The sequence below is a fragment of the Aristolochia californica genome, unplaced genomic scaffold (genome assembly GCF_029961685.1).
Source record: "Aristolochia californica isolate CCGP_79_NKW_82.1479 unplaced genomic scaffold, dmAriCali1.0.hap1 SCAF_10, whole genome shotgun sequence".
Taxonomy (NCBI): Eukaryota; Viridiplantae; Streptophyta; class Magnoliopsida; order Piperales; family Aristolochiaceae; genus Aristolochia; species Aristolochia californica.
The window spans coordinates 4,840,486-4,853,026 of record NW_027181771.1 but is presented as its reverse complement, the minus strand read 5'-3'; the positions used below and the strand labels follow the sequence as shown (position 1 = coordinate 4,853,026).

At 36.1% G+C, this 12,541-nt stretch overlaps 1 protein-coding gene across 1 annotated transcript; it reads left to right on the top strand.

Moving 5' to 3' along the window:
- The first annotated feature begins 6,270 nt into the window (after window positions 1-6,270).
- Window positions 6,271-7,368, top strand: LOC137942819 (F-box/kelch-repeat protein At1g57790-like). Its single transcript, XM_068788554.1, has one exon. It carries the CDS (start codon window positions 6,271-6,273, stop codon window positions 7,366-7,368), a length of 1,098 nt encoding a protein of 365 aa, XP_068644655.1.
- The last annotated feature ends 5,173 nt before the right edge of the window (window positions 7,369-12,541 follow it).

The window sequence follows — 12,541 nt, the reverse complement described above, 5'->3', positions numbered from 1 at the left end:
AAATAACCACTATGGTAATAAAAAAAGGATTGAAATGGTAGAAACAAAATAACTTAACAAATTTCAACTAGGTACAACCTCAAGGGAATTTATTGGCAGTAACCATTTTTTTTGGAGTTAGATGATGTAGAAAAGACTCAATCGATGCATTCAAGCAAGTCAACACTAGAGAGGAGACGCTAAGCCAAATAGCCTCGTGCGATCTCCCCTTGTACAAAAAAATAATTTGATTAACATAACATACAAAAAAAGGAGCCTATATCAAGGTCATTATATGAAAGTCTAACATACTTGATGTGTTGGATGATTAAACCATCAAGTATGAACTGCTCTCCTTGGAGGCGTGACCAACAATCATGAAGACCATCAAATAATAAGGAGGCAACTTCCACCTGAGATAGCTCTTGACACAAGAACAACACCTAAATCATGAAAAAAAGTTCATATTAATTATCTCACGTATTTCATATTTAGAAGCACCATACCAAGCACAATTCATATTAATCTTGGTACCACGTTTCTTTGTAGTAGTATCTGAATAAATCCAGGAAGATAGCAAACGAGCTTTTGAAAAAGGCCATCTAACAAAAAACCTAGCTCCATCTGCCATGAACAATAGCAACGTCGTCTACCTCATGCTACCAACATCACCTTCACCATCTTCCAGACAGGTATTGAAAAGGGAATTTCACCCAAATAACCATTTAATTTTTAAAAATACCAAATTTTGACCGATCCACTGCACATGTGTACAGTCAAAGGTGACACATAAGTTTTGATAGTTTAATGTCGCCACATCATCAGTGCAGTGAAGTTAGATGAACACGTCGTCTGCCACATCATTATTTCATCACTTTATCTGCCATGTAAGCTGCCATGTTATTAAATAAAAAAATTGAATAATTTTTTTTAAATAAAAAAATAAATTCACTTTTTATTTCCCCTCTCATCTTTCTCCTCTCCTCTTCTCTCGCCCCCTCTCCTCTCCCCTCTCGTAGTGCTTGTTGTCACTACTCCCCACAACTCGGCCTTGGCCTCGGTCTTGACACCCCCCTCTCAATTAAAAAATTAAATAATATTTTAAATTAATAATAAAATATGTTAAATAAGTAAGAGTAAGATTTTTTAATTAATTAGTATATTTATTTTATTTTTAATTATTTTAAATATAAGGTAATAAAAAGTCTATCGATAAATTTGAAAAAAAAGTATTGATAAATTTGATTTTTAAACTCAAAACTAAAATTTTCAAAAATTTTAATTAAAATATTTTTTAAATCGATAATAAAAAGGTGTTAAATAGGTAAGAGTAAGATTTTTTATAACTTATTATTTTAAATATAAGGTAATAAAAAGTGTACTAGTACATTTATTTTTAAACTCAAGTAAAATTTTCATATTTTTTCAGTTAATAAATATTTTTAATTGATAATAAAAGGTGTTGTAAGATTTTTAATTAAATCATATATATTTTAATAATTTATTATTTTTTAAATAATGTGATAAAAATTATACAAATAAATTGTATTTTTAAACTCTAAAATAAATTTTTTGTATATTTTTTCAATTTATAAAATTTTAAAATTCTAAATATTTTAATTTTATAAATATTTAAATCTAATTAGTATACTTATTTTATTTTTTATTTTTTAAAATATAAAGTAATAAAAAGTATAACGATAAAAAATTTTAATTAATAAATTTTTTTATTGATATTAAATGGTGTTAAATAAGTAAGAGTTAATTTTTTCATTGTTTATTAGATTTTTTTAATAATTTATTATTTTAGATATAAGGTAATAAAAAGTGTATTTGATTTTTTTACGTTTTTTAAAAAAAATATTCAATTTTTTATCATTTAATGATGTGGCAACTGACATGGCAGAAGACGTGGCAGATGACGTGTTCGTCTAACTTCACAGCACTCATGATGTTGTGACATGTAAGCAGTCAAAGCTTACGTGTCCCCTTTGATTGTACACATGTGTAGTGGACTGGTCAAAGTTGGCTATTTTTCAAAATAATTTGATGACGTCGTTGTTTTTCAAAATAAATTATTTTAAATAGTTATTTAGGTGAAATTCTCTATTGAAAAACTATTAGCTATAATGAACAAAACAACAAACAAGATTAGATGGCAGCCATTGAGCCCTCGAATTAGAGCAACAACCAAGATAGGCTTTTGAATAGAAACTCTCTCGTCTAATGCCAGAATCATTCATGGTGACCCTCTGATCTCAAGAGGGTAACCAGCTTAAAACAATTCCAGGCTTCATGGTCAAAACCAGCTAACACTTTGGTGGCTTTAAAGCTTCATGCATGATGATGAATCAGCTAATGGTGTGCTTTCCTTGATGTAACCTTTCTCTGTAAGTTATTGACCAACACCAAGATGATACGGCAATAACTTCCTCCTTTCTTAATGACAAAAACCAGATAGAAGACAGATAACTGACCAGCTACAGCAGTTCTATTTTGTAGCAGCATCAAGAAGACAAACTAGACATTTCTACAAACCCAAACTCCATATCAAAGGACACCAACCTGCTGCTAACTTTTTTTCTTCTCTCCTCTAGAAGAGATTGAGTTAGATTTAACCATTACACTAGTCTGCCATCAGTGTGAATAGCTCCAGCATAAGCTTCCAACTAGCTCTGGCTAGCAAAGAGAGATGGCAGTAATAAAGGGACATCTGTTGTGAGAAGATATCCAGCAAATCCAGGTCGCAGCAGCGGCGTGAGAGGTAGGTGACAGATCGTGATTCCTTAAAGCAACCTGGCAGCTTCTTCGGTGACACGATCGCAGCAAACTCATTCCCTCTCATATGTGTTTGGAAGGTATTAATCTGAAAATCTATTAAGAAAAGTCTATAAATATATATGTGATTATAAGATAGAAAGAAATCCTATTTTAATATAGTATTAGAGTGTCTTTACATGAACTTTCACCAAAATTTGACCCTTCCGTTGCCGGGTCTATCGGGTGAGAGCCGAGTATCATAACCGACTAGACTGCGACGGAGCTGTGTAAACAAATTTATTTAAAGCATAATCTACTTATGAATGATGAACCTTGAACCCCTGGCCATGCTGCTTGATCTGGCTATATTTTGTATATCGGTTGTCACAGATCACTGTCCGTAAAGAGGTAGAAAAGACAGTTCCGGAACTGCTCAAAGATTTCAAAATACGAATTCATATTCTTCCCTGTTCAATTATCACGGTTGAAAGTGATCTGGGATTATCTTCCCTTCGGTTTAGGAGATAAGATTTCTTCTTCGGTTTAAGAGATAATATCTCCATAATTATATTTATCCTTTATGTTCTAAATTGTATAAATATCACTCTTAATCAATGCAAAATATAGTTCAATTCAACTTTCTTTCAATTTTTTTTGTTCTAAATACTCTCTGCCCTTTACTCCCTCTCAGGCGGAAACTCTCATCATTAGTGAAGGATTGCATCCCCGCCGTCTCTTCCTCTTTCCTTTCGCCTCTACTCATGCGACACCTTTGATCCACGCTGCACAGACGATCTCGTCATACCCAAAATTGATCGCTCGTTAGAAGTTGCAAACAGATGCAACCTCACCACACATCAGTCTACTCCTCTCCCGTTGGCGACTCGCACGTGGGACTTGTACGTGTGAAAAAATAACATGAAAAAAAGAAACAAAACACTTCAGCTCCTCTCCCTCTGTACTTGTGCACTCTAACTCTCCTTTGGTCTTCTTTATTATTGTCACCTCTTGCTAAATCCCAGAGACAGAGCGTTGTCCTTGAAATCCTGTGAAGATTTCCCTAAGTCCATAAATAAATATCCCTAATGCATAAGATAAAGAAGGAGCCACATTCTTCTTCAATGAGCACCTACGACTCGCATGTGGGACTTGTACGTGAGAAAAAATAACATGAAAAAAAAACACTTCACCTCCTCTCCCTCTCTACTTGTGCACTCTAACTCTCCTTTGGTCTCCTTTATTCTCTCTCCCTACTCGTCTCCTAAACCCAAACCTTGTCCACCGAAAACCCTCACTACAAATTTTTCCCCAAATTCAAGCTTCTCCCTCTTAACTCAAACTTGTCTTTATCAGGTATGATCTCCTTGGGTACATTGACGGCTCTAAACCCTGTCCACCAAAAACCCTCACTACAAATCTCTCCCAAAATTCAAGCCTCTCCCTCTTGGCTCAAATTTGTCCTTATCGGGTATGATCTCCTTGGGTACATTGATGGCTTAAAACCTTGTCCACCGAAAACTCTCACTAAAAATCTCTCCCCAAATTCAAGCCTCTCCCTTTTGACTCAAACTCGTCTTTATTGGGTATGATCTCCTAGGGTAGCTCCAATCCCTATCCACCAAAAACCCTCACTACAAATCTCTCCCAAAATTCATGCCTCTCCCTCTTGGCTCAACCTTGTCCTAATCAGGAATGATCTCCTTGGGTACATTGATGGATCCAAACCCTATCCACTTAAAACCTTCACTACAAATCTCTCCCCAAATTCAAGTCTCTCCCTCTTAGGTCAAACTCGTCCTTATTGGGCATGATCTCCTTAGGTACATTGATGGCTGCATACCTTGTCCATCGAAAACCCTCACTAAAAATCTCCTTAGATACATTGATGACTCCAAACCCTGTCCACAGGAAACCCTCACAACAAATCTCTCCCCAAATTCAAGCATCTCCCTCTTGGCTCAAACTCGTCCTTATCGGGTATGATCTCATTAGGTACATTAATGGCTCCAAACCATGTCTATCATAAACCCTCACTACAAATCTCTCTCCAAATTCAAGCCTCTCCCTCTTAGCTCAAACTCATCCTTATTGGTGAAGCATTTCACCATGTCACTACACACTTGAGCAACTTATCTCTTTATGCGTCCTATACTGACTCTGATGATGTTATGATTGGCGATGACATTGGTCTCACCATCACTCACACCGGATCTTCGCATGGGGGGCAATCCGTTTGAAGGGCAACAGTAGAGATGGATCTTTGCATGAGGGCAACTTGCTGATCTCCTTACAAAACCATTGTCACGTTCACAATTTTAGTTGCTAAGAAACAAGATTGACCTCTCTAACCATGGCCTATCTTAAGGGGGTATGATAAGGGATTATCTTCCCTTCAGTTCAAGATATAAGATTTCTTATTTTTCCTTCGGTTTAGGAGATAAGATATCCATGATTGTATTTATACTTTATGTTCTAAATTTTGTAAATATTACTCTTAATCAATACAAAGATGTGGTTCAGTTCAACTTCTCATAAAAAGATGCAAATGGGTCTAATGAATCTAGCATGACAAAACGCTTACATGACTTCATTAAAATAACACTCATTTGCATATTTGTTGTTATTTTTTCACTAAGCAGATTGCCCAATAATAGCTGGTTTATGCAAGAAAAATATATACTTGATTTGCTATAGCAATTTTGGCAATTCTCATGTAGTTGAAAAACTCGTTCACTTTTGACATGAAGTCTCTTTTAGTTTTATTCAGTCATTTGGACTTTTAAAATTGTTTTAGTTGCTTTCGGGGTAAGTGACTCTTCCCAATTCATTGCTTTTGAAAGCAAATCCTTGGTCTTATAATTTGGGATTAAGAGTAATTGTAGACAGACTTGGATGCCATTGGCAACTTTCCATTAGAATTCAATTGGGTCCAACTCATCAATATATCCTCACTAGAAATCTGAGCCGTACAATTAATTGATACACCAGATCAAGATCCGGATAAGAAGAAGAAGCCCTAGCTTCGATCCCTCTGCCTCGTATTTCTTGCTCTCTTTGGAGATCACGAAATTACTTCTTCATTAGACCTCTTTCGTTTCCGAGTCCATTACCAAGTTCTCCATGGCCAGGAAGAGAAAACGAAGAATGCGACTGTAAGTTCTTTTCCTTTCAATCCGGTCTCATCTACTTCGCTGAACTAGTTCTCACAGTGTAATTTCTACACGTTTGAGTGAACATTCCAATTTATTGCTGGGACTTTTTTACTTAGAATTCCATTGTTAGGGTTTTTTTTTTTTTCATGTTTGTTTTGCCTTGTTTGTTCATGCGGAAGTTACGTATTGCATGTTGTAGATCATGAATCGCTGTTGAAGCCATTGAATTGATCGGATATATTCCCACCAATGTCAAGATTGTTTCTTTTTTCATATGATCTGTTGAAAGATTTTTTTTCTTTTTCTTGAAAAAAAAAAAAAAAAAACTCGCTCCATGAGGAATCTGATCTAATGGATTTAGGTTGATCCAGTCGAACAGATGATGAAAATTCTTCCTTGTGGTTGCGTACGTAGGTTAGCGGATATTATCAACGACGAGGAATCCGGATCTCTCTGGTCGCAACTTCCAATCGATATTTTAGTATCGATAGCGCTCTTTCTCGACAAGAATGACGCAGTTCAGTTCTGTTCGACCTGCAAGGCGTGGGCACTGGTTGCACCGCTAGTCAAGCAACCCAAGGCAAAGGCACCGCTTCTTCTTCTCCCTCCAGACAGCGATGGAACCTGTGAATTATTCGATGTTACGCATCGCAAAACTCACTTCATCCATGCTCCAGAAATTATGAAGACCGAGATGCTTTACTCTAGGGATGGCTGGTTATTGGCAAGCGGCAATGGATTCACATTTTTCTTGAATCCCTTCACCAAAGAAAAGATTCAATTGTTCCCTTCTCGCGTGCCTCGTTATCTCTGTGCTTTTTCCTCTCAGCCCGTTCTTCCGGATTGCTTGGTTTTCTTCATCAGATCTTTATATCCTAACCGCGTTCGTATTGAAATGTATCGTGTCCACAGCAAAAAGATGACAGATGCCACCTTCAGAAACGAGAAACCGTTCAAGCAGGCTTCCACTAACCCAGTTTTCTGCAATGGGTATTTCTACTGCCTGGGGAAGGATGGGAAACTTGGAGTGTTTAACCCCAGAGATCTCATTTGGACGATAAGTAGCCCAAGAGCAGACACCGATTTCAAGAAATCTGAAGTTAAGTATTTGATTCAATCTCGTGGAGAGCTCTTTGTAGCGTGCGAGGCTGGTGCAAAAGTGAGAGTGTTTTGGCTAGAGAGATCCAAGATGAAGTGGACAGAGATGAAGAAACTGGGCAAGCGAATGCTGTTCCTTCATTCAAATTCATCCTTCTTAGCAGGTACAGATTCGGATGAGCACAACGTGAATAGAATATTTTTCCCTAGGATGAGACGATACACAAGGAAATGTTGTGTCTCCTTTTCTCTTGATGCATGCAGGTATCATCCCAGTAGGGAGTTGTTTGAGTGCAGAAATTTTGATTCTGATATGATGAAGCCTCTGTGGATTGAGGCAGAGGAGTTCGATCCTTTAGCTAAGCTCGTCCAATCTTGAATTGTAAAAAAAAAAAAAAAACAAAAAAAGAACACAGATTTTTTCTTTGTTTCCTTTGTGTTTCTGCTGTCTAGACATCTTAACACTTGCTCATTATGTCCATGTTATGGCTACTGTTCGTCCGAAGAATAGAAAAGGAGAACAATTCCCTTTGCCCCTTTAAACTATAAAAAGATTTTAAATTGTTAGCTAATAGTTATGTTCAGGGTAATCCAATCAATGCTTCAATGGCAGATTCTCAGTGAAATATTTACAACCACTACTGTCTTCATAGTTTCCGTCTGGTCCCATAAAATATGAGTAGAAATATATATCCGTTAATTTAATTATAAGAGTAGAAAAAAGCGTAAGAACAAACCCATCTAACTTCAGTGCAACCAAATTCTCTAAACAGTTAAGTACACCGACTCTTTTTTTAAAAAAAAAAAATTGATCACTTTGGTTTGAATTTGAGCTGTAGTATTCCTTGGTGGTTAAATCATTCTACATATCCCATCAAGTTTCTTTGAGAATAGATTTAAAAATTTAGTGTGCGATTAAGTCGTTCTTCAAAAGCTAAGTGCAATTGAATTTTCATTTTAAATCTTTAAGTGGACTAATGATTTAGTAATGAACTTGAGTCCTTTGGGTTCCAAATCATGCGTGTGCTTAACAATAATTTTTTACAAATTTATGATCATTTGATTGAGCTACATTTATAGGAGCCAAGTGAAATGGAACTTTTATCTTCAAATATCTTATTATAGTTGGTTGATGATTGGCTGCATTTGTCCCAATTTACTTTCTAACCATTCACTATTGATGAGAAATAATTTCCAACCTCTTAATTTTAAATCCATCACTTTAGTGGGTAGTCTTTATTTCAAAAAATTTGTATGGTTTGGAAAATTGATTATAAGTTTCAAATTGTTAAAAGACACCCACGTGGCATGGTTAGAAAATAAGGAGAACTTTCATAAAGATGAGATATAATTGTTATTATGCAAGATGATGTATGTCATCTTATGTCTTATAGCTTTTAAAGTGAGTAGCCTTGAGGGCAGTGTAGTCACTGTAATCACGTTCCTAAAACTATAATTACAGCCTCAAGGCATGGGGTAGTGCATTAAAGCCTCTTCCACTTAGCTCAAATTCATCTGTATCCCTCTCTCTTTTCATCTTCTTTCTCTATTTTGTTTTCTTCTCTCCTATTTCCCAAGAGCTAGAGTTATTCTCTTCTCTCCTTCACTTGAGATCTCTTGTGTTTATATGTTGGCCTAGAAATCAACGTGGTACTAGATCAGGCAAATATCTGAGGTAAAAAAAGAGAAGAACATGGAGAAGAAAGGGAGGAAGAAAAAGGAAAAAAAAGGAGTTTCCTGTTTTTCCTTTCAGTTTTCTTTCCCACTTCATGTTTTTTTATTGGTTTTTCACTCTCTTACCCATATGTTTTTGTTGGAAGACACCTCAAGTGGCATTAAGGTAAATACCTTACCCACGTCAAGGAGGTGGCACAAAGTATAATTTAATAATTTTCTCATAAGGATGACACAAAGGTGAAATTAGAGAAGATGATGTATGTCTACTTATTTTTTTCTTTTTGAGAGGTTGCAACCCTAAGGACATTGTAGTCATTGTAACCTTCCTTCATAAATTATAAATAGAGGCTCAAGACAAGGGGTAGATCATCAAGTCTCCCCACTTCTCTCTCAAATTCGTCATTAGACTTTTCTCTCAAAGTCTCTCTCATTCTCCTCTCCTTAGCCGTTTCTCTCTCCCCCTTCTCTTCTCTTCCTTCTTCCTCTCTTGTTCTTCTCCTCTTATTCTTCCTCTCCTCTCTCTCACCCTCTTGGTCGATGATTTTATCATGGGATTCTAAATCCAATATGGTATCGTAGCAATGGGTTTAGGATCCAACATACCTCTTGTAAATATTTATCAAGATCTTGTTGTAGATTTCATTTAAGAATCTGTGTTTTAATAAATTATATTATTAAATGGTGAATACAAAGATGTTCTTGAAAGTGAGGGTACAATCAATCTTGTTGGAAGAGTCCACATATCTAAGAGTATTTTAAGATGGGCCACACGACTAAGGAAGACTCATACATCTAAAGTATTGTAAGATGGGCCACACGACCAAGGAAGACCCACATTTCTAAGAGTATTGTACGATGGGCCACACGACCAAGGAAGGCCCACATTTCTAAGAGTATTGTAAGATGGGCCACACGACCAAGGAAGACCCACATATTTAAGAGTATTGTAAGATGGGCCACACGACCAAGGAAGACCCACATTTCTAAGAGTATTGTAAGATGGGCCACACGACCAAGGAAGACCCACATATTTAAGAGTATTGTAAGATGGGCCTAAGCACATAAGAAGTAGGACCCACCATGATTATCACGAGCTGACATCCTTATCACAAAAGTTGAAATATCAAGAATGACTCACAAATATAACGACAAGCCAGTTGGAAGATCAAGGAAGACTCACAAAGATAACCACGAGCTGGATAAAAGATCAAGTCGGACCCACAAAGATAGCCACGAGCTAGCATCTTTATCTATGGTCATGTCTTCAAAGAAGAGTTCTAGTTTGAGTTATGTTTATCTTCTATTTATATTGAGTTTTTTAATTATGCTAGGAGTTATCTTTAAGTGTTAGAGTTTGGGTGTAATTGGGACAAAGGTAGTTTTGTTGTAATTGGACTCTACTACCTTCCTCTATTATAAATAGAGGTTCATCTACTCTGATTATAATAAGTCAATGAAGTATTTATCTTTTCCATAAATTCAACATGGTATCAGAGCAGGTTTTGTGAGTTGACTAGCTCAACCCACAGAGGTCATGTGATCTTTTCTGATATATTATTTCAAGTAGAGTAGGTTTTGTATTTATCTTTTTTTCTGTCCCTACACAGGTTAGTTGCTTTATATTTTTTACCTCTATACTGAGCTTTTCATATTGAAAATTATATATTTATAGAAAGATATTTGAGTCTACTTTCCAAGGAAAACCTATTTTTTTCCAATCGGAGTTATCTACAAAGAGAAATCGATATTTGAAGCAACAAAGGTCAAATTGCAAAAAGAGGTTTGAGTAGTAGCAGAAATCTTTAACTTTCGAGGTATTTTATGCTATCAAGAATGAGACTTTATATGGATATTTATATATCAAAAAAATATCTATAAGTTTATTTTCTTACCTATTTAACCAATTCTTGATCCGAGTTATCTACAAAGAAAAATCGATATTTGAAACAACGAAGGTCAGATTGCAAAAGAGGTTCGAACAGTAGTAGAAAGCTTCAACTTTCGAGGTATTTTATGCTATCAATAAAGAGACTTTATATGGAGTATTATATATCAAAAGAAATATCTATAAGTATATTTTCTTACCTATTCAACCAATTCTCGATATGAGTTTTTTATAAGGAGATATTGATCTTGTAAGAGTCAATGGTCCTGCTGGCAAAAAGGAGACAATACTTAGTTCGGCCAGATTATAGAGACCAAAATCTATCAGATTATTTAAGTCTAGTTTCATAAGGAGAAAATTTCATGTCAATCTGATCTATATTTATGGATATATTTGCATTGGAGGAATCAAAGGTCACGTTGGTATCCTGTTGCATTGAAAATTCTGAATTTAAGAAAATTATTTTGCGTCACTTTTTGAATTGCTATATCAGGAAAATATCTCACTTTTCCCTGGTTTAAGGGCTTATTACCACATCTATGTTATTTAGGCGTATTTCTACATCTATGATATTTGGTTCAAGCTGAGATTACTGCCATTATCTCCCAGCTTGAGGGGGAGAAGTAGAAGAAGTACAAGAAAGTGGTATTTTATTCTATATGTTGTGGATATGTTTTATGTGACCAAAATATTAAAGAAAGGGGGTGCACAAATTAAGATTTTGCAGCTAAGAAGAAATTTTTATATAGGATTATGTCATGGGTCCTTTTACAAGGTTTATTATTTTGGTTCATGTTATATGTGTTGGAAGATGGTCGTGTTATATGGGACTAAACCCATTTCAGCCACAACTATTGTGTCTCTTTGGATGAGACATTATTACTGAAGAAGAGGTGGCATCAATATCTATGTTGCATCACCGTGATGGAGGAGTTTATTACTACATCTACTACCCGTGAGAGTCGGTGCCCGGGTTGGGACACCGTGATGAACGAGTTTATTACTACATCTATGTTACATCAACGTGATGGAAAAGCTTATTACTACATCTATGTTATACCCCCCTGAATTGGCATTTATTACTCCTACCACATGAGAGTCGTTGTCTTGTGGTGGGACACGGTGATGGAGGAGTTTTATTACACTTATGAGCATTGCGTATAGACCGACTACCTACAGAAGATAGGAGTGTGCCTAGAGCACTGTCATACAGCTTGGAGTGATTTTACTCTCACTTATCTTATGTCAGCTGAGCCTCATGGAAAAACCAATGATGGAGTGGAAAAACCACTAGCGTGAGGGGGAGTGTTGGAAGATATGGAGGACTACCATTTTGTACAAAAAGATCTTATACATTATTTGCAACAAGCTGGGAGTTCATGATATTCTCTCACCCTCAAATTGAGGGGGAGTGTTGGAAGAGCCCATATATCTAAGAGTATTGTAAGATGGGTCACACGACCAAGGAAGGCCCACATATTTAATAGTATTGTAAGATGGGCCACATGACCTAGGAAGGCCCACATTTGTAAGAGTATTGTAAGATGGGCCACATGACAAAGGAAGACCCACATATCTAAGAGTATTGTAAGATGGGCCCATGCACATAAGAAGTAGGATCGACTATGATTACCACAAGCTGGCATCCTTATCACATAAGTTGGAAGATCAATGACTCACAAAGATAACCACAAGCCGGTTGGAAGATCAAGAAGGTCTCACAAAGATAGCCACGAGCTGGTTAGAAGATCAAGTGAGATCCACAAAGATAGCCACGAGCTAACATCTTTATCTTATGGTCATGTCCTCAAAGAAGAGTTCTAGTTTGAGTTATGTTTGTCTTCTATTTATATTGAGTTATTTAATTATGCTTGGACTTATATTTAAGTGTTAGAGTTTGTGTGTGATTGGGACAAAGGTAGTTTTATTGTAGTTGGACTCTACGACCTTCCTCTATTATAAATAGAGGTTCATGTACTCTAATTATAAT

What these genes read in the sequence shown, in the direction of transcription:
- LOC137942819 (XM_068788554.1), top strand. Translation starts at nt 6,271, where the DNA reads ATGATGAAAATTCTTCCTTGTGGTTGCGTACGTAGGTTAGCGGATATT.